The 17,931-nt window shown below is 32.5% G+C and overlaps 2 protein-coding genes across 4 annotated transcripts; one reads left to right on the top strand and one right to left on the bottom strand.

Annotated features, from left to right (window-relative positions):
• Positions 1 to 1,049: 1,049 nt before the first annotated feature.
• On the bottom strand, positions 1,050 to 8,183 carry LOC143248587 (uncharacterized). Of its 2 annotated transcripts, none has more exons than XM_076497059.1 (3): positions 8,051 to 8,183; positions 6,945 to 7,043; positions 1,050 to 3,098 (listed from the first exon to the last, which is right to left on the bottom strand). In XM_076497059.1, the coding sequence occupies exon 3, from the start codon at positions 3,089 to 3,091 to the stop codon at positions 1,565 to 1,567; it is 1,527 nt and encodes a 508-aa protein (XP_076353174.1). In that variant the 5' UTR covers positions 3,092 to 3,098; positions 6,945 to 7,043; positions 8,051 to 8,183; the 3' UTR covers positions 1,050 to 1,564. The 2 variants fall into 2 exon arrangements, with proteins under 2 accessions (XP_076353174.1, XP_076353173.1); XM_076497058.1 differs by having other exon boundaries at positions 6,898 to 7,043; positions 8,051 to 8,179.
• Positions 8,184 to 12,796: 4,613 nt separating this feature from the next.
• On the top strand, positions 12,797 to 17,759 carry LOC143248586 (BET1-like protein). Of its 2 annotated transcripts, XM_076497056.1 has the most exons (4): positions 12,998 to 13,252; positions 14,410 to 14,492; positions 14,887 to 14,943; positions 16,975 to 17,759. In XM_076497056.1, exons 1-4 carry the CDS (start codon positions 13,231 to 13,233, stop codon positions 17,140 to 17,142), a joined length of 330 nt encoding a protein of 109 aa, XP_076353171.1. In that variant the 5' UTR covers positions 12,998 to 13,230; the 3' UTR covers positions 17,143 to 17,759. The 2 variants fall into 2 exon arrangements, with proteins under 2 accessions (XP_076353172.1, XP_076353171.1); XM_076497057.1 differs by lacking the exon at positions 14,887 to 14,943 and having other exon boundaries at positions 12,797 to 13,252.
• The last annotated feature ends 172 nt before the right edge of the window (positions 17,760 to 17,931 follow it).

Raw genomic sequence — 17,931 nt, 5'->3', positions numbered from 1 at the left:
ATCCACCGTGTTTTCTTCCGTATATGACTGTTGTACTATGTATAATGGACATCGTCAGTTCTTCTCTACCAAACCGAATTGTTCCGCCATGATGTTTTTTTCTTCTCAGAACTCGTGCATATGTATATATCTATAACTAATCATTTTATTATTATCAATGTAGGTATTCCTGTATAATTTTCAATCTTTTCTATCAAACATTAAAATACATTCAGAAGTTATCTTAACATAAACTGTCTTCAGACATTTAGGAACATTTTAGAATTATTTTACCTTGCCAGATACTCTTATCTTGAAATATTTAACTTGTCAGATGCTCTGAATCTTGAGATGTTCACCCTGCCAGATGTTTTGTATCTTGAGATGTTTGTCCTGTCAGATACTCTGTATCCTGAGATGTTTAACCTGCCAAATACTCTGTATCTTGAGATGTTTACCATGCAACATGCTCTGTATCTTGAGATGTTTATCCTGCCAGATGCCCTGTATCTTGAGATGTTTGCCCTGCCAGATGCTTTTTAAGATATTTACCCTGCAAGATGTTCTGTATCCTGAGATGTTTACCCTGCCATATGTTTTGTATTCTGAGATGGTCTACAAACATATCTGGTCTTCAACAAGTACGACATCCATAGAGAGATGTCAGATAATTTTTTAAACATTATCGTTAAAATTAATTATCACATGTTTTGTAAATGTAAGTATAATGAAATGTAATTATAAGCTGTATTGTTGTATATAATAAATACCTTTGGATGTTATTGTTACTTTTCACACCTACACAATGGTTTCTCTATTCACCGCGGGGAATCGAGCTTCGGATTTTACAGTTCTAATTCCGTAAACTTACTGTTTTGAACAAAACAAGCTTTTGACAGTCAGAACAACTCATGTTTTGAAGTTTTTCTTTAAGCCTAATATATATTAATTAATTTACTGTAATTTTCTACTAAGCTTTGAATGAGGAAGCTTGTAAGTGTACAGATAGTTACTGAAGAAATCCTATACTGATCGTTACAAATTAAGAAAATACCAGTTTACCACTAGTGAAAGAAAAACAATCTCACACGAAGAATTTTCTTTTATTCTTTGTCACATATAGATGGAATAACTTACATGAAAGAGAAAAATAATAATGCACTTAACTGTATTTACAATAATAATACAAAATAAAATAGTTTATAAAATAATACAATTACCATTAAATAATTAATAAACTGCAGGTATATTCTACAAAGAAGAAGGAACAATTTTGTAAAGTTTATTAACATGATTTATCCATTACCTGCACTGTAGGTTGGTAGGCTCTTTGTTTCAAATAAAAATGTCGTAAACATAATAAGTTATTCTATTTAAGAAACGTAACAATATTACGAATAAACCCTATATTTTATTATCCATTATTTGAAACAACGACACACCGTGTTTTAAATTTAAAATACTTACGTAATGGTTACAATAAATACCGAGTGACTAGAAACTGTATTTGTAAATTACCGTCGAATATCTTTAATTTATCCAGCATATACACAAGTATTATTTAACATTTTTATTTATTATTTAATCAATCATAAAATTTAATAGTTAGATTTAAATTCAAAGTTTCAGCCATTTTCTTTACAGAAACGACATCGGCTTTAGATATTTGATCGCACGATAATATGTTACACGAATAAAGATTATTTTCAGACAGAAGTAATAATTTTATCCCATTGATTGTAATAGCTGGAATGTCAGACAGTTCTAGTTCCTGGAGTAGCAAGAATGAGTTTTTCTCTAAAACACGTGCCATGCAGTCGTCGGTGAGAGAGTCACACCAGCCAACAAACAAGTGTTTCAAGCAGTGACACGATCCAAGCAGTAAGACTAGTTCCTCATCACTGATGCTATTCACTTCCGATGGAAACAGCTTTAAAGTGTTTAGTTCCTGGAAGTAGGAGAGTTCCTGATCAAGTCTTCTACTACGGAGGATTCGAAGTATTTTCAGACACTCCAAGCTTTTTAAGTGTGGACAATGGCGGTTGATGGCAGATATATCAACTTCTGTAGCTACCAGTTCAAGATGGGATATATGCATACCCACCTCTGCTAACAGCTGTGTGAAAGCTTCCATAAAATCCCGACAAGTATGATTTCTACAATCAGTAAGAGACAAGTGAGTCAAAAACTTCAACTTAGATAGTTCAGTGATAGCTCTCGGGTCATCAATAGTTATTTTGATATCGCTTAGTGAGGGACACAAGGAAACCAGGATCTTAACTTCTTCTGGCGTCAAGGGGATTTGATAGAGATCGTCCTGGTACGTCATAAGGCCAAGTCGAATAGAAAAATGAGCTGAAAGAAAGTTTTCTTTCCCCCCTAGAAACAGGATGGCTTCTGTGAGCTTTGGTATCTTCAGGTGGGTGAGTTGTGGCTGGTTCTGCAACACTCTGACAACAGCTTCCAATGTAATATTTGGTTGGTAGTTACGATCGCTGTCGATTACCAAAGTGTGCAGATGTGGACACCTACCCCTATCACTCGCACTTCCAAACAAGCCTAAGAGACCTTGGTCAGAAAGATACCAACCACTAACATACAGTTCTGCAATAAAGTTACACGTTTCTCCAACTGTCACAAGCACCTCATCGTTCAGTTTACTACTATAAAGTACCAAACGACGCAGAGAAGGCAGACACCTGATTGTATTTACCAATTCCTCGTTGTTCCATAAAACACATCCAGTCAAACCCAGATCGACTAAATTTCTCCCACACACAGCAATCTTTTTCAGTAGTCGTTGGAACCCCAGAGGTACGTTACGTAAACTTTTGGATGCTGAGTATTGAAGACAAAGGGTTCGGACATTCGCTGAAAGCAACAGTTCCAGTTGATTATAGTATATGCCACCAGGTTGCAGTTGATGAACAATCTTTATTAATTTTTCCATTACAGCAGACGGTAACCATTTTATATTTTCTGAAAATACACCGTTGCTAATACCTTGGTGTAGAACGGAGGTTGGTGAATGTACACTATGTGCACATATACATTCTGCAACTACTTGAAGACAAACGTCTTGTAGAAGTTTCGGGTTCTTTCGACGAGGCATAGGAACCCTAAAAATATTGGCCCATAAGATATTATTATTATTTTTTTACCAAAGAATATTTTAATAAGTGCACTTTATATCATTGACCTCTGTAAACATTACACTTGAAGAGATTTCACATAAAGAACTGTAACATACACAAAATAAGTAAATCATATGAAAACGATTTTAGAGCTTCATCACTTCGTTACAATTCACATTGCTAAGTCCAGTAATATTCTATCTGATGATACAAATCCTTTGAAAGATTGTAACAGAATGTTCTTAAATTATAAGATTACTATATATAACCGATTAGGGCTCTGCATGGCCAAGTGGTTAAGACAGTCGACTCGTAATCTGAGGGCCGCGGGTTCGAATCCCCGTCACACGAAGCATGCTCGCCCTTTCAGCCGTGGAGGCATTATAATGTGACGGTCAATCCCATTATTCGTTGGTAAAAGAGTAGCCCAAGAGTTAGCGGTGGGTGGTGATGACTAGCTGCCTTCCCTCTAGTCTTACACTGCTCAATTAGGTATGTCTAATGCAGATAGCCCTCGTGTAGCTTTGCGCGAAATTCATTAAACCCAACCATTCTACAACAACACCTCCTTTATGTTATGTGCACTAGACATCCAGTACATTTTATTGAAGCAATATAACCACGTAACAAATTCATTATGTGCTACATAATGGTCTTCTTCAATAACACAAAGGGAACTACTAACTTCAATATTTTGGGGGTGTCCATGCTTCTAGTTAATATAACGAATTTTATTACTAGCAATAATTAAATAATTTAAAAGATCAAATTTGACGGATGGGTAACAATTAATGTAAGATTACTAATTGAAAAATCGTTAAATAGGTTAACAAGAGAAAACAAACATCTTGAACACCACCTGACGAACGTTCGAATGTTAGAACTATCTTAGAGCTCCTGGCTAACGAACAATCTTCGAACGTAGCCCTAATACCAATACATTTACTTTATTTAAAAACAGTATTATCCATCACTGTGAAACATATTATATTTTAGTAGACAAAGCGTCATCTATTTGAAATAAGTAATTTTTCAATTAAGAAATCTAATTAGAATACTTCAAGAAACAATACAATTTCCAGAAAACGACCAATATAATTTGGCCTGGCATGGCCAAGCGCGTAAGGCGTGCGACTCGTAATTCGAGGGTCGCGGGTCTGCGACGTACTTGATCCACTCCACAATGATAACAAATGACTGGAACTGTTCGATCATTTTTTTTCATTTTCCATTCAAAAGAAGTATTTTTTTAGTTATAAAAGTAACAATCACGATGTCTATTATATGTCATTTAAAATGCTGCCTTGTCTTTATGTACTTTCGTGTGGCATACATAGTGTGGTAAGTTAATTTTTTTATGTTTCTAGTGTGCAGAATTCAAACTCGGGACCTCGTACACTATAAGAGAGTGCTTTACAAATTGTACTAGAGTTAATCACTTGTAACTAATAGAAAAAACACTTTTTAACAACTTAAAATACCACATTCTTCGCCTCTCAAAAACAAAATCAGTCCTAATTTGTCGTGAGATAGCCACTAGTTGGATAACAGCAGTTTCTTTTACTTTGTGTGGTAATCCCATTTATTAATCACTAAAACATGTTAATAAAACATTTATTAACAATCCAAACTACTACAATATTACACATATCTCTTTCCTAAATTTTGGACATCTTAGTAAGTCGAGTAATCTACTTTTCAACAACATGATTTCAATCAAAACTAGCCTTAACTTTAACAAGGTACATAATTCTTTGGGTTTCTACTGCGGAACAAAATACATGAATCCCAGAGCTAGAATCAATATTTTTCAATACAGTGATGAAAACTGAGTCACACCGTGTTATATTTTTTATTTATTTGAAATTATGAGAAATCACCAAGAACCTGATAACACTGCTGTAATGTGTTCTATTAGGGGGATTCGTTTTGGATTATTTGGTAAAATTAATATACAGTTTGGTTCATGTAAGGATAACGCTTGCTATTGACTACGTTCGTTTTGATACAAATTGTAGGTCTAAGTTCACAAACAAATCTTTCAAAATAAAAATTTGAATGTCCAGTAAGCTTAACAGTAGTAGTAATACACTAATAACGTTTAATAGAAATGTCCTTAATTAATAGCATACAGGTACTAACATACTAATTAGCTTACAAAAACACCAACTTTCAGTGAATAACTTCACACGATCTCACTTCTCTTCGCCATTCACACGTTGATTTTGACTATTTCACACTAACATCACCTTTTACTCGTATTTACAGCTAACATTAAATTAACAAGCTAAGACACCTGGCGGTATATGGATTAAATATAGGTCTTGAACCAATGAATTAAATAAATAATTTGTATTTATATGTATAATATCTCTTATATATAATTCACTTTACAGTTACCTTACGTCATACCTATTTTATTCTACATAAAATCAAATGGGTTACAGTTACTTTATTACCTTTACTAATCTCTCTCTACAATATCAGTATTTGTTCAAACTTCTGAGTATTTTTTTTCATAGCCACATTGAAAGTTCTTCATCCTTCTTGGGTCAAAATAAAGATACGGGTTTTCAGGTGTAGCCCTGCCATTTTAAGGGTCTAAACTTGCGCTTTGATTGCCATTTTTCCTGGCAAAAATGTGAATGTTTGGCATTTCTAACGAAAAACTAAAACTTATCCAAGAAAATCTGAAAAACAATTTCAGGAAAAACTCAAAATGAAAAAGTTTAGGAATAAAAATTGGTCCAAGACTGCGAAGCCATTATCTAAACAAGCATATTTTTGCTGTTAGCGTTGGTTTTGTTAGTTGGAGCCAGGTAGGAACCACAAAAAGACATGATCCTTGATCCGTTGCATCATCCTACTAAGTTTGGTTGAGATTGGTCCAAAGACCATGAAGTAGTTCGCGAACGAACAAACAAACAAACACATTTCTTACTTTTATAAGTATAAACGTACCCAGGCTTACGCGTCGCCATGAAATTTTGGATATTTTAGTCCTACTTTTATAAATATCTAAACTAGAACAATACAAAATATATCTTACAACAATATTAATTCTATAATATCACAGTACGAAGTAGAATACATAGTAACTACTTAAAAATATATATATTATTGAGGTTCTGACTGAAATTGCTATCCGTGATGTAACTTAAACTTTCCTCTTAATTTCTGAAAAACACATTATAAAAACAAATTAATGCGCTGATCGAGAATAATTTAGATCTCTTTTACAAAATCTTTTTATTAAGAAAATATTTTAAAATAACGTAAAAACACTAGTTAACTTTCAAAATTTTTAATGAACTAATTGAACAATTATAAATTAAAATAAGCTGTTTAGGTACATAAATAAAGTTCTGTAATTTATCTTATGTCTACGACAGTAACATTTTTCTGGCACAAAATCGTAAATAAGAGAACGATTTTTATATAATAATGCATTATTTTCTCGCAGTTCATAATTTGTTTTATTTCTCATAACCGACTATGATACGTCACACACGTAAAATTATGTATGAGAAATCATAACGTTATAAGCAAAATCATATAAACACCACACGATACTTGAACGTTACATTAAATCGTATACTACAGCTTCTGCGTTTAACTTCCAAAGTGTAGTATATGATTTCTTGCCGCTTTTGGCTACAAATAAGTTTATAGTAGCCTAAAAGCACTAATCAAGTGAATAATACCTCTATCATTTATAAATAATTTGACTTATTTGCTCATTAGAGGTTCATATATTAATATATTACAATACTGTATCACTTACGAAATTTTAGAAGAAAATGCTAAAAAATGTTTTCCATTCAATTTTACCAAGGTTCGAAGTCGATGAGTCTCACTCACTTCTAAATTGCGAAATGTTTCGTATTCCAGTCTCCCTAAAATATGATCATGGTCGATTGGAGTGTTGGTCTATGAAAAGTAAAACGTGGTGATATGTTACTGTAAAATATTTGGATTGTTTATTTATTTCATTCACTTGAACTGTTGAAACAATTAAAATAAATATAACGTTAATATTTCTTGCAGAGACATTCCACCCAAAAATCAAAACACCCGATTAAATCTCTCGTTAACAGTTGACGAGTGACGAACAGGCGATTATAATACTGTTTTAAAATTACTTCTGTGTGAATTAATTTCAATTCATATAATTTTGTGGTCATTTAGGTAGGGGCTAAACCCAAGAGACCAAGGTTCTAATGGGGCCTGTTGATAATTTAGTTCTATGTAAAATTACATGATGTATGGCCTACACAACTTTAAATCCGCCACTGGTAGTAAATGTACTAAACGCTACATTGTAAAAACAACAAAAAATTCAGAATGCATTTTTAATTTGTGAACTGTGTTAGTACTACTAATGTATATTATATGTTATACCGCACCTCGCTCAGTTTTTAAGGAAGAGTCAATATAAAGTAATTTTCCTGAGACGTTTCAAATTTCCATTCCCCAGATTGCTTCACGATAGCTTTAGTTGCCATTAAATATACTTATTAATTTGAACTAAATAATTTAAGCATTAATTAAGAACTTTTTACCACTCTAATAATTAACTAGATACAATGATGAGAAAAATTATACTCTCTTTCCTTTGTCTTCTAGTTTTCATACATAATTTACGACTGGCTTGTAAAGCAGTCACTTTAATTCTTAAAGAATAATTTTGTATTTAAATCTTGCGAAATCACACAAAGAAGAGCTATGTACAAATAACAAATCTGTGTGGTATTTTTTATTTATACTAAACATTTTAGCGGCCAGATGATCATATGTTTTTAAAACTTAAAAAATAATCCGTAAATCTGTTTAATTAAGTAAGAAATAATTATAAAAACAACAAGAAGAACAAAAGACAACCAAACAACACGAGTTGGGAACATTACCTTACCAAAAAAAATTCAAAATGTATTTACTTGAAATATAACAGGATAACGGTGTTGGGTATTTATATCCTGAACAACATCTTAAGCGACATGAGGCCTAAACGGTTTGTGTAAGAGACTCTACGATAAGTTCCCATTGGCACAGCGGAATGACTGTGACTTAAATGCTGGAACCAAGTTTCGATAGTCGTGGTGGGGAGAGCACAGACAGCACGTTGTTTAGTTTTGTGTGCTTAACTTAACAAACAAACAAATCCAAGATAATCAGTGATATCGAAAAACCCACTTGTTGAGAAATTTATATGCAAAAACGGCTCGTTTGGGTTGAGAAAATATTTTACATAGAAGAGCGAACAACGTTTCGACCTTCTTCGGTCATCGTCAGGTTCACAAAGAAAGAGGTAACTGACCGGAAGCTGACCACATGTTTGAAAGGGGTTGTGTAATTGAGTGTCGGAATGTAGAGGGCGGTATTAGATGTTTGAATATATAATTTTATTTATTTTATTATATTAATATAGGTATAAAGGCATTCCTTTATATTGGTTTATTTTGGGTTTAAGTTGTTGTATAAGTAAGGCATCTTTAATTTTGCGTTTGTTTAGGTTTGTTTCTTTATTTAGTATTTGAGTGTTTTCTATGGTTATGTTGTGTTTATTTGACTTGCAGTGTTCGAAAACGTTTGAAGGTGACTTTTTTATGTTCTTTGAATCTGGTTTCCATTTTACTACTTGTTTCTCCAATATAGAAGTCGTGGCAGTTATCACATTGTATTTTGTAAATAATGTTGGTGTGGTGTTTGTCAGTGTAGTTTTTACATAGTATAGACCTCAGTTTTGTGCCTGGTTTTTGAATAAATTTGGTATTAACTGGAATGCCATATTTTGTTACTAGTTTTTGCCAAATGTTGGTTATTTGTCTGCTGATGTTGGGAATATATGGTATGCAGCAGTATATGGTTTTGTGATTTTTTAAATCGTGGGGTATATTTACTTTTGTTGGTTGATTTTGCTTTCTGTCTAGGTGTGTGCGTATAATGTTTTCTTACGGTTTGTGGAGGAAACTTATTGATGTTGATGAAGTATTGTCTTATTTTGTCTAATTCCTGATGTCAGGAATATATGGTATACAGCAGTATATAGTTTCGTGATTTTAATCTAAATCAACTTAATCATAAAGTCTTAATGGCCAGTTTCGATGTTATATCCCTCTTTACAGAAGTTCCAACCACTGAAGCCTCCAAGATAGCTTTAGAACTCTATATCCGAGACCCTAACCCAACTATAGACATTCCAAGTAACCAGTTAGCAACCCTCATAGAATTCACCACGATAAAGACAAACTTCATGTTCAACAACCAAAACTATATACAAACAAATGGCCTAAGCATGGGCAACCCAGTATCATCAGTTCTAGCCAATATTTTTATGACACAAGTTGAAACACAAGCAATTAACACAGCATTACATCCACCACTATACTGGTACAGATATGTAGATGACACGGTTGCGGGATTCAATTCTACAGAACACATACTTAATTTTTTCAATCACATTAACTCTATACATCCCAACATTAACTTCACATGTGAACAGGAAGAAAGCAATCAAATATCATTTCTTAACCTCAAAATTACAAGAACCGACACACAATTCAAAACAGAAATCCACCGAAAAATCACCCATACTGGACTATACATTCCTTGGGACTCAGCACATGAAACGAAACAAAAACTCAACATACTAAGAAACCAAATAAACACAGCCATAAATCTATGCTCACCAGATAAAATTAACGATGAATTAGACAAAATAAGACAATACTTCATCAACATCAATAAGTTTCCTCCACAAACCGTAGAAAACATTATACGCACACACCTAGACAGAAAGCAAAATCAACCAACAAAAGTAAATATACCCCACGATTTAAAAAATCACAAAACCATATACTGCTGCATACCATATATTCCCAACATCAGCAGACAAATAACCAACATTTGGCAAAAAACTAGTAACAAAATATGGCATTCCAGTTAATACCAAATTTATTCAAAAACCAGGCACAAAACTGAGGTCTATACTATGTAAAAACTACACTGACAAACACCACACCAACATTATTTACAAAATACAATGTGATAACTGCCACGACTTCTATATTGGAGAAACAAGTAGTAAAATGGAAACCAGATTCAAAGAACATAAAAAGTCACCTTCAAACGTTTTCGAACACTGCAAGTCAAATAAACACAACATAACCATAGAAAACACTCAAATACTAAATAAAGAAACAAACCTAAACAAACGCAAAATTAAAGATGCCTTACTTATACAACAACTTAAACCCAAAATAAACCAATATAAAGGAATGCCTTTATACCTATATTAATATAATAAAATAAATAAAATTATATATTCAAACATCTAATACCGCCCTCTACATTCCGACACTCAGTTACACAACCCCTTTCAAACATGTGGTCAGCTTCCGGTCAGTTACCTCTTTCTTTGTGAACCTGACGATGACCGAAGAAGGTCGAAACGTTGTTCGCTCTTCTATGTAAAATATTTTCTCAACCCAAACGAGCCGTTTTTGCATATAAATCCAAGATAAATGCATGGCCATCTTTAGTTTAGAAGTGCCAGTCAAATAAATAGAGTATGCCTGCTTCTATGGAAGTACTTTTAACCTGATTATCTATCACAGTTATAACGCGAAAAGTATAAAGTGTTTTTAGAGGTGTATTTCCGTTCGAACTTTGGATCTGCTGATCTACAACTTAAAATAATGAATGAGGTTATGCTTGGACGAAATACATGAAAAAAATAATGATTTTTCCTTTGGAAACGTCCCCCCACTAATACAGCGGTATGTCTTCGGATTTACAATGCTAAAATCAGGGGTTCGATTCCCCTGGGTGGGCTCAGCAGATAGCCCGATGTGGCTTTGCTTTAACAAAACTCAAACTCCTTTAAAACTGAAACTTTCGCTATAAATGATTTTGGGAAGTCCTGAGTTACGTCTTATTGTCATGCATCAAGGTTATTCTAAATATCACAAATTTAATTTTGTTTCTGTAACTATATCGTAGTAGGCAAACAAAAGTCGCAACAAACGAAACAACAACAACAAAAAGTAATATAGTTTTTGATTTCGAACTATTTGAGAATAATCAGTTTTTGCTGTCTCATCTTGTTAGACATGTTGAAATGTTCAGTATTTATGTAAATAGCACATTCATTAAATGTAGGTGAAGGTCCAAAATCAAAATAAGATGTGTGTGAATGAAACAGCAAAACAATGGGAATATGCTACGAGTAACAACTGCTCATCATGTCAGGTTCAGACGATTTGACGTAGGAGAAAGTGAGCTAAATATCATATCAGACATCAGATGTGCAGTGAAACAAATTGTATAAAAAGCAAAATTTTTATTTGCACTTTTCTGTCGTAATAATTGATTGTTTAATTATATGCAAACAAAGAATAGTTGAAAATGGAAAGCTTATTGAATCTCTGCTTGTAAATGGGCAGACATTTTAAAACTAGTTAAAATTAAAGGGAAAATTCTATTTAATTTCTTGGCCAATATGTTCGTAAGTGCTCTTCGAAGATATCTCGATAGAATCATATCTGGCTGGGCATATCATTTTGTATGAAACTTACTGACCTCGAAATGCTATAATATATTGTAATTTATCAAACAGCTATGAAGGCGTGCGACTCGTAATCCGAGGGTCGCGAGTTCGCGCCCGCGTCGCGCTAAACATGCTCGCCCTCCCATCCGTGGGGGTGTATAATGTGACGGTCAATCCCACTATTCGTTGGTAAAAGAGTAGCCCAAGAGTTGGCGGTGGGTGGTGATGACTAGCTGCCTTCTCTCTAGTCTTACACTGCTAAATTAGGGACGGCTAGCACAGATAGCCCTCGAGTAGCTTTGTGCGAAATTCCAAAACAAACAAACAAACTCTCTTGAAAATTTTACAACCATCTCATTTCAACGGATGTAAACAAAAGGCTAATGTAAGTATACTTTAGTAGACATTTTGTACAACAACGTGCTAAACAGAAGTTTTTTTTTACTATGCATGATGAAAAATAAATTTAAAGATAGTTTGAAGTTGGGAAAACCCTTAACGAAAAAAGTTAATTTTTAAAAGGCTTACATGAAGAGCGTTTTTATATCAAAATAACATAAGAAAGAATTTAACAAAATTTTGTGAACATACCAAGATATAATCCTAGATAATTTTGATGAAAAATACATTGTTTTTATTTGGAACTCGTAATAAAGTGCTTATTGAAAGTTTAACATTTTGGAAAGGTCTAACGTTAGGTTGTAGAATAACATAAATTTATTTAGTGATAGTATTAAATACAGTAATGTTTAGCTTTAACTAAACTGAAGCAAGTGGCGTAACTATAAGTTTGTCAGGACCTAAAATTCTTAACCGACATTTAGGTTCCGGAAAGCCATAAGAAATAATTAATACGTATAATAGCCAAATGTCGGTTGGTCACACTCGACATTTTTAAATTTTGTGAGTTACATGAGCTCAATTCTACTTTTTCTACTGTAATACCTTTTCCTTTGATTGCTCGTTCCCATTAGTTTGATTTAATCTATACAATAGACGTAAATAGATTCTAAATTTTTCTGACATTTTCTGCCATATAAAAGTCTATCAAGGACGGAGTTCCAAGGACTAGATTTAGCATGGTGTTATGTGTCTTATACAACGTTATTCATATAATTTTTACATCAGGCCAGGTGGGATTCGAATAAAAAATTAGTGCAAGTCTACATTTGAGAATTATGACGAAAAAGCCTTTGTTAAAGTAAACTGAATATGCCAATTGCTCGGAAGTAAAAGAACAGCGTGTGTGCAACCACACGATCATCGTATGTTTTAATCTCTTATCCAAAGGTACCAGTACAATATTTGCCCAGTTATATGTAGTGGATTCAGGAGTAATATGTAGTATGTTCCTTGAAAAGGGAAGTTTGTATTTCTCTTATGCACTGACAGTTTTATACGATTTTTTGGTTTCCCGTCATATTTGACAGGCTTTTATGTAAGTTTTAATAATAACGAACATCAAAAATTTGTGGCGCTGTTGTCGTTTTTGTTCATATGTTATTTGCTGAGGTGGCTGATAAACATTGTTAAGTTTTCAAGAACAATTTTTGGATGTTGCTGTAAATAATGGCGAGTAGAAATGGAAATGGTAAGGAATATACGAGAAATTATAAAATTACAGATTAAAATAGTATTGCGATTTAATACAACTGAAATTTATCAATTTTATGTTGTCATAAAAATTTAACTTGTATGGCTCTAATACTAATGGTAATACTACTAGTAGTAATATTAATAATAGCAATAACGTTTTAGATGTTTTTACCTTTAAATTAAGCTAAGTTAGATCAATTCCTAACTAGTATCTATAACGTAATACCAAGCTGAAACTAAGCCTAAATTAGGTCCCCTAAAAGTTCAAGCCTATGACTAATATTATGTAACATACTGGTTAGAACTTGGATTTATTGAATTATAATGTATAGATTAATAACTAACTAGTGTTATGAAGCAAAGAGTGATAATAATTAGGTAGGAACCGTGAAATCTGTTAGCACTGGATAGATGTGACATCACATTATAATTGTTTTAATTATTAGGGTATTGAGTCAGTACTGTTTGTGTTGTTTTTTCTTGGTAGCATTATGGCTATGTTATATGTTTTTAGAAGTAAAGTTTTGGACAAGTTGTAGCATTTACGATTAATTTGTTGCATCTAAGTCTTAAGACCATTTAAATTTTGCTAATAGACTTTTCCTTTTTTCCTTAAAGTAATAAAATAAGTTAAGAAGTTAATTCAAAATTTGTGCAGTTCATGCCCCCCTGTAAAAATAATGATAATGTAATGATAAAAGCAGTTTTACATATTAAATTTCATGCTAGTTTGTTAACTAATAACAGTTCTCTAGGGGATTAACTTGTTAATATGTTTTCTGCTGTTAAGAGAATAAATAATTTGGTATGACTGTCTTTCACTGTAACCTGTACAAAAACAAGTTTAGACCATGTAGGAGGTTATTTGTAATATCCTCAAAATTTGTTTTATTTATAATTGGATCAATGAGTTATTTAGCAATATAATTATTTCTTCTCTGTACATTTTTTAAAATTCTGTAGCACCTTTTTAAACCTAATTGTGAAAATGTTTCTGACAGAGTAGTCACTTTGGTTGAAATGAAAATGGTTGTTGAAGGCTTTTGTTATATAGATTATGCAGTTGTAAAAACAAACCAACAAAAATGTATTTAGTAGGTATGTGTATTGTGATAGATTGATTATATTAAATTAAAATGCTTTCACTTTCAGGAAGAATAAGCGAAGAATTATTGGAGGCCCAGAATCGCCAAATGACGGAGGACTTATCCCAGAAAATATCCCATCTTAAAAATGTGGGTTAATTATTACTTTTGTGTATTTACAGACACTTGTTTTCCATGAGAAAAAAACCCCAAAACAACCACCTTATGTTGCAATTCCAAAAGCTATTTTATTTTGTGTGTGACACTAAAAAAAATAACGTTTTAGCTTATGACTTAGGTAGTGAAATAAATCATTCATGTTTTTATGTAGGTGAATTTCAAGTTTTAAACAAAATAGAAACCTCTAATAGTTTGTACCCGTACATAGTAAAGTAACTTGGGTATCGAAAAATAAAACTGAAATGGTTTAAACAGTAGTTTCTTTTATGTAACTCGTGATTACCCATTATTGAATAATCACTCTTAAAATTTAAACTTTAACAAATAAAAGTGGTAGTGATCTCATTTATTCTGTTCTTTACAGATTTCTCTTGACATTGAAGGAGAAACAAAGGAACACAATAGATTACTGAATGGTTTAGTAGGTATCGCACAAGTTTATCCACTAGTGAAAAATGTGTGTCGTATGTTTAATACAATATAGTACTTTGATGTTCTCATTTTATAATGTTAGTCAAAATACAGAATGTACCTAGACTCACCCACGTAGGTTTTTTTTTTAGTAGGCTAGAATGTAAGTCAAGTTTTTCCTAAAACCACATTTGTTTATTCACAACTAATACACACACACACATGTTGATCTTAAAATATGTTAAATATTGCATTTTTTAGAGGAATGTTTGGAGTAGAAAAACATTAATTAAAAAACATTACGTGTCCAAATACACCTGAACTGAAGCCCAAATAAAGTGAAAATAACAATTAAAGCACATTTGATTTTCAGTGTTGAGGGATTTAATTCATTACAGTGGATTTCTGTTAATTGAAGTGTCATCCTTATAGATGAAATTGATAAGAAATTGCAATTAGCTGTGTTTATAAGTTTCATAACAATTGAACAAGAAATATTGTTGCAAGTTATAGAAAATTGAAATTAACAGATTTTCACATGGCAAACTTTCACGTGTTCCTGACATCAGGCGAGTTAACCATTATTTTGATTCTTATCGAGTCTAGTGTTGCATATAAAATAGCACTAATAACCTAGTTTGTAAGACCAGAGCATTTGAACAGTTCTATCATATGCTTTATGAAGATATTTGAATTATCTGGGTACTCTACAAACTGTTGACCAGGGCTGAGTTAGAGGAACCTTATTGTAGCAGCACAGTGAAACAGACAGTTAATAGTTTCACCATAAATTTTGTCATGTTGATGGCCATTTTCATCATACTATCCTAATTTTAGTTTTTGGAAATGTTTCTTAAATGTTTAGCTGAATTTTTAGTGTATCTTAGTGACAGTTTTAATAATAACCCTTAATATTCATATATATATATATATGTAGAGACTACATTTTTGTCAGCATTGTTTGGAAGTGATGGGTTGTGTTGGAACGAAACATTATGAAGTTATAGTTTAACTTGTCCATTTATTGAACGGTAGTTGAAAACAATAAAATACACATAGGTGTGTTAGTACATGTGTAACCTTCCTTTACAGCTTGCTCATGTGTAGACAAGTGTTTTTTGTTGTACCTGCTGCACATACCAGTGGACCAGGCTTTGACATGTATTTTTAGGTCTATGAACCAGGCTTGCTTAGCCTAACTTCCCTACTGTTTGTACCAGAAAATATGAGCTTGTATATTTTTTAATTTCACAGCAAGGAGTGCATACTAACAATCACATTGTATTAACAACCACTTAATAATACTGCCTTTGGTCCTGTCTGAGTCTAAAATACGGACACCGATTGGTTAAGTTGAGACAAAAAAGTGAAACAAAATGGTGCAAAATTTGTTATATATCATACAACAGCTGAGCTTCATTCCAGAAAAAATGTGAATCCACCATTAAAATCCTGGAAACAAAGTTTTCTTCAGGACTCAAAGAACAAGAAAATAGTTCCAGACATTCAAGAGTCCAGAACTGTTCTAGATTTGAGTTCTATTTAGCACAGCTCTACACATGAATAAAATAGGATATAATGCTCTTCATCACAATGAAATTTCCAGTTGCCTTGATGATAGGGATTTGTCGAGGCCATAAAGTAGACTAAAAGATATATAAATATTTAACTTTAACTGTTTTCATTTTGCTGGAGACATGGTACACAGGTTGTATATTAATCACAGTATTTCTGTATTTTAAAGCATGTTTCTGTATGTTAAAGCTAAATTATATAATTTTTTTTTTTTAATCAGTAAACAAAGTCTTTGTTGTATTATTTTCAGCTTGTTTATGTTGTATTATTTATATATTCCTCAGTGTAAAGTTTTAAAATAGAGAATGTTTGTTATGTTTCACACTTACAGTAAGTGCTGAGATAAGGTGATTGTTTTAATTTCTTTAGGATAATTATAGTAATAATAACTGATAAGTTAACAGATTTTATTAACTGTTATGCTGTGGTGAAAATAAAACATATCCAGTAATTCATTATTTTACAGAGTCTGGATTTTGAAAACAGTCAAGGTATTTTGTCCAGTAGTTTTAACAGAGTACACAAAATGATGGGAGCTACCAGCGGTAACAGACGAGTGATGTGTTACTTCAGTCTTGGTCTTGTAGGCCTGTTTATCGTGGGGTACTACATTATTGCTAATGTCACTAAATAAATTCAAGCTGAGTAAATGGAATACGATTCATTCCACAAGAAACGTGTTCACTAATGTACAGTTGAGACACCAGTGTAAGAGAAAGTAAATTTCATTGGAAATGATTATTTTAAACACAGTGGAAAAAACTAGTTATCTGAAGGAAGTTGAATCTGAAAAAATGTTAACTTGTTCTTCCAGAGGGTAATAAAAGTTTTAAGAGTGCAAATAAACGAAAGTTTGCATGTTTATAAGTACAGTATTTCTCCTGTTTCATACACAAAGCATGTATTATATTCTGTTCAATCATATTTAAGTTTAGCTTGCTTAATTTTCTCTGTATTCGGTGGATGTGAACATTCAAGTGAATACATTTCCCTGTTTAGTTTGTATGTAGCGATGTTTATTAAATCGTTTGTTTCAATATGAAATATGGTTACTTGTTTTTGAAGAAAGGTCTTTATTCATGTGAAGCAATTTGAAGGATTTCTTATTTTAAACTGAGTTATATTAGGTAGCACTTGATTATACGTATGTTTAATAAACCTTGTGTGGAAACCATTAGCTGGGGAAATATAACATTACTGCATACCGTTATTGTAATTTGGAAACAACTTAAATAAAATTGATATAAATTAGTAGTCGTACAAGTGTGAAATTATAGATTACAGTAAGACTTGTCAGTTATAATGATGTTAATTATTACTGGTCCAGTATTGGTCATCACTACAAATACAACATTTCAACTACATGTCTTCTCGTGTATCGGTTATAATGACATTAACCTTTACTGGTCCAGTATTGGTCATC

Source organism: Tachypleus tridentatus, chromosome 4 (assembly GCF_004210375.1).
Source record: "Tachypleus tridentatus isolate NWPU-2018 chromosome 4, ASM421037v1, whole genome shotgun sequence".
Taxonomy (NCBI): Eukaryota; Metazoa; Arthropoda; class Merostomata; order Xiphosura; family Limulidae; genus Tachypleus; species Tachypleus tridentatus.
This window is presented reverse-complemented; position numbering and strand designations above follow the sequence as displayed.